Consider the following 4,399-nt stretch of genomic DNA (forward strand, 5'->3'; position numbering starts at 1 on the left):
ATCCGATTAGTCGACTAATCGAATAAATAATTGGTGATTAATCGATTATTAAAATAATCGTTTGTGGCAGCCCTACTCCAGGCATTATCATATTCTATTTCTTTCAACTTTTGTGTTATCAGTGGGGTCACCACAGCTAGCCATCCTCCTCCACCTTCATTCCCAACATGCCTCAGTCCTGGACTGGGATGTATTCTGGCTGAGGGGTCGAACAGCACCCACCTCTGAGGTGTGTCACAGAGCAACAGAGCCAGGCTGGCCCACATGAGGAAAATAAGATAAAATAAAATAAAATAAAATAAAATAAAATAAAATAAAATAAATAAAATAAGGCGCAGCAGCTTAATAATGTGATGAACTCATGAGTGTCCAATCACCCGCAGGATTAAACAAACCGATTTATTACAGAGGGAATATTGATGGACAGATCAGAGGACATTTTCTCACTTTTATTTTCAGATGTTGCTGTTATTTTCCCATCAAGCCCAGCCTTTTAATTTTACAATTACAATACAGTAGATGCAAATGCATACAGATATAATATGGTTGTATTTGGTAAATACCATGACTTACATTTTCCTCGTTCCCCATATCAGGCTTGTGCCACGTCTCAATCTTAATCATGAACTTATCTTTCATATAAGTGTTCTGTAATCATAGGAGAGAACAAGATAGTCAGTCACATTACTGTTGTTTGCTCACATAAAGTGCCTGCATTAACAGTATCTGAGTTAATATGAAATATTTATCTGTGAAGTCAGGCGTGTATAACTTTCAGTAATACTTACAGTGAGGACTGCATCAGTAGAAGTTGACCAAGCGAATATGGAATGGAGGAGTAAGAGAGGAGAAAAAGTTTTTAAAATAATTTAACACAGAGTGTTGCATTTGTGAAATTAACTGAGCAGGTGTCTCTGATCTACAAGAGCAAGAGCTTTTGACTGGAAGGACTATTAATCATTCTTATGTTTTTACTCAAAATCCCATGCTGAAATGTAACTGAGTATATCTCAGCATTTACAAACTCAGCTTTATTTTGATACCAATATTATTTAAGTAAACACTTGGGAGCTTTTATTAGAAGTGTAAGTATTAAAACAGCTGCTGTTGTTCTAGAGATATTGAGGATGGAACATATTTTTACATTGTTTTCCCTCCCATCTGAATATTGTTTCATTAGACAGTATATAACCTATTTAAACCCAAAATGAATCAGGCTAAAAAGTCATGGAAACCATAAATCCCTTGTGGACATTAACTGTGCAAAGATCCATGCTGATAAAATTAACTGAAGCAAAGTTACAGAGGTTTTAGTAAAGAAATAATTTTGAATTTTGTCATTCTGCACAGGACAGACCATGATGGTACTGTTAATAAATGTTAAGAATCTGAAGTTTTTATGTCCAAAAGTTATTATTTGTCTTACCTGCCTGAAAAGACTTGTTATTGAATGTTTGTTCTTTTCAAAAATATCCAAACATTTATTAGTCACCATATATATTATATAAAATAATGAGAAATTATAGTTGAATTCAGCTGGATCATAATCACTCTAAATAAAGTAAAAATAAAAACTTTCAACACACTTTACTACATATTTTGGTATCTGCTTTGACTTGCTTTAAAAACAAATGTCAACAAAAATCTTTCCTTTACAGACTTGTTGCAATGTATTTACAGATTTGCAACAATACCATTTTGTGCAGTTTGTTTCTTTCTGATTCAACTGCTTGTCGTTTGAACTGTGTTTGATAAATGTAAAAATAGTTTCCATGAACTTTTAGCCAAGATACTTAGCTTTCTATTGATACCAAACATGTTCAACTTGTAGATCTTAAGTTAACAGACATTAAAAGAAATAGAAAACAGGAAAGGCTGTTTTGCAGGGGGCTCAAGAGGTCAACAAGGTTCAGTTGTTCACATGTAGCTGGATGCAGCAAGACTCACTTGTTCGACAGTAAGGATATGCATTCCAGGCCTTCTCGTGGACCTCCAGAGAACCCTTTGGAGCAATCATGCGAACAAACTGTGGCACTTTGCTGCAGAAAAATAAACAGATCCTCTGGTTTTGTTTCCTCATGGTTAGAATGGGCCTTTTGGATGCTAAAGCTCTTCTACTGCAATCCTATGCAATTTAACTAAATGGAGAAAAACTGTACAAGTACTAAACTAAATAAACTTCAAAACAGCAAAGGTAGATTAGCTAAATGAGACTGGGTGGGTGAACACCATGAAGGACTTTAAAAGCATATTCAGTCATTTAAAAATTCACAGCCAGCCAGTAGACTGAGGCAAAAAAAAATTTAATAATGTGCATGTTTTCATGTGCCAGTTAAAAATATACTCTCTGACCAAAAATAAAATAAAATAAGTGTTGTACCTTTGAAGGTGATAGACTTTATGAGTATATTGTCCCTTCTCTCCATCCTTTTCATACGGCTCATTCACAAGCACCTCCACTCCCTCTCCTCCTCCCGTCTCGCTCTTACTGGCCTCTGCTACTGCATAAAGCTGCCCCACTTGGTACTGAAAAACAAAAAAAGACAATATGAATATTGTATTTACATGTACATATTCGGCATATGCACTTTACATCCACACCATGTTCAAGACCACCATTCAATAGAATGATTTATACCAATTAGCTTTGTAGAGAGATAACAGAGTGCTGAGTGAATGAGGGCACAGATTGTTGTGTAACGCTTTGAGTATCCTGTTGGATAGAAAGATGCTATATAAGTACAGTTCATTTACCATTACAGTGCATTTTACACAGGATCAAAACACATTTAAAAAAATCTCACATTTCTACTAAATAACTAATGGTTAAACCTACGATTCAAATAAAAACCCAGTGGATTTAGGAATTCTGGGAGCTAAGCATCCACCTTAAGCAGTGCAACCGCTAAAAGACGGGGCGTCACAAAAAATAACCAATCCACAAATTAGTTCCTCTCAACAAGGCTGTGACAAACCCAGCGGTTTAAGCACAAAGTTAGCTTGTAAATGGGATAAAACATGTCTAATTTAACAGATAAAATCGAAGTCTTTTAGAAGTTAAAAAAAGACGAGTGATTCTAAAGCTAAAATTAGCTAGCATCTCAAGTAACCACAAAAAAACTCACAACCAGTTGTGTGTAATACAGTGACATTTGATTATTTTAGGAAGTTACAAAACTAAAACAACCGCTCACAAAACCCCATGGTACCAAAGTGTTAGCAAATCAGACCGAGTACGCATTTGGAAAAAACTAGATACAGCATAGCGGTAACATAATGACCCCCGCACGCACAAATGCACCAGAACTCAGAACTTTTTATTCCTAATAAGTGTCATGCTACTAGGTGCATCCCAAAATTGTAGTGGTTTGGGTGGGGGTTGGACCTGAAGGATAGCCCCTCAGAGCTAAACAACCAAAGAAATCTGAAGCTCCTATGTTTAATAGTTTTTGAGCTATAACCATTTTTGTATGTCCAGATACACCTTTTTCAGATAAATTGGGGGTCTATGGGGTGAGGGGGCACTGATTGGTGGGCCTGATGGACAGAGCTTCATCAGAGCTAAACAACAAAAGAAATCTGAAGCTCCTACTGTATGTTGAACAGTTTGAGTTATAAGCGATTTTGCATGTCCAGACACCCCCACTTTGAAAGGAGCCCCCTCCTCAAATATGGGGTCTATCATAAAGCCGTTGGCTGGCTCAGTGTAGGTCAGACTCTTCTACAGCCCTGCCAAGTATCATGTTGATCGGTGCAGCCGTTTTTGTGGTACGGTTGACCAAAAATCACTGAAAAAAAAGAATAAATAAAGCATACGAAAACAATATGACTCGCTTACGCTTCGCGTGCGGGGGTCATAATTAGGCCTTGAAGCAATTTGCAAAATTTTCTCTAAAGTGGCTCATTGAAACTTCAAATTTGCATTTTTGGTGTCCAATTTTGTTTATTGTACATGATAAACACAGAAACAACATCTCTGGTTAAGAATCACAAACAGTAAAACATTTTAACCCTAAAATGGTAAAAAAAAAAATAAATAAATAAATAAATAATAATAATAAGGTGGCACGGTGGCTCAGTTGGTAGAGCTGATGCCTCTCAGCAAGAAGGTCACCGGTTCAAATCCCGGTCCGGGGATCTTTCTGGGTAGAGTTTGCATGTTCTCTCCGTGCATGCGTGGGTTCTCTCCGGGTACTCCGGCTTCCTCCCACAGACCAAAAACATGACTGTTAGGTTAACTGATAACTCTAAATTGTCCCTATAGGGTGAGTGAGAGAGTGAATAGTTGTCCCTGTGACGGACTTGTGACCTGTCCAGGGTGTACCCAGCTCCTCACGCTGTGACTGCTGGATATGGGCACCAGTGACCCTGAAAGGAAGAAGTGTGTACAGTTAATGGA

At 37.3% G+C, this 4,399-nt stretch overlaps 1 protein-coding gene across 2 annotated transcripts in view; it reads right to left on the reverse strand.

The window, feature by feature from the left end:
- The window catches only part of LOC106528494 (phosphatidylinositol transfer protein alpha isoform), a 25,925-nt gene that overhangs the window by 7,675 nt on the left and 13,851 nt on the right, over nucleotides 1-4,399 (reverse strand). For both annotated transcript variants that reach the window (XM_014023677.1, XM_014023678.1), the window contains 4 exons: nucleotides 2,381-2,526; nucleotides 1,948-2,039; nucleotides 789-796; nucleotides 574-648 (listed from right to left, as the gene is read on the reverse strand). In XM_014023677.1, coding sequence (XP_013879131.1) covers nucleotides 574-648; nucleotides 789-796; nucleotides 1,948-2,039; nucleotides 2,381-2,526 — 321 coding nt within the window. The remainder of the gene's footprint in view (nucleotides 1-573; nucleotides 649-788; nucleotides 797-1,947; nucleotides 2,040-2,380; nucleotides 2,527-4,399) is intronic.

The sequence above is a fragment of the Austrofundulus limnaeus genome, unplaced genomic scaffold, assembly GCF_001266775.1.
Source record: "Austrofundulus limnaeus strain Quisiro unplaced genomic scaffold, Austrofundulus_limnaeus-1.0 Scaffold385, whole genome shotgun sequence".
In the NCBI taxonomy this organism is placed as follows: Eukaryota; Metazoa; Chordata; class Actinopteri; order Cyprinodontiformes; family Rivulidae; genus Austrofundulus; species Austrofundulus limnaeus.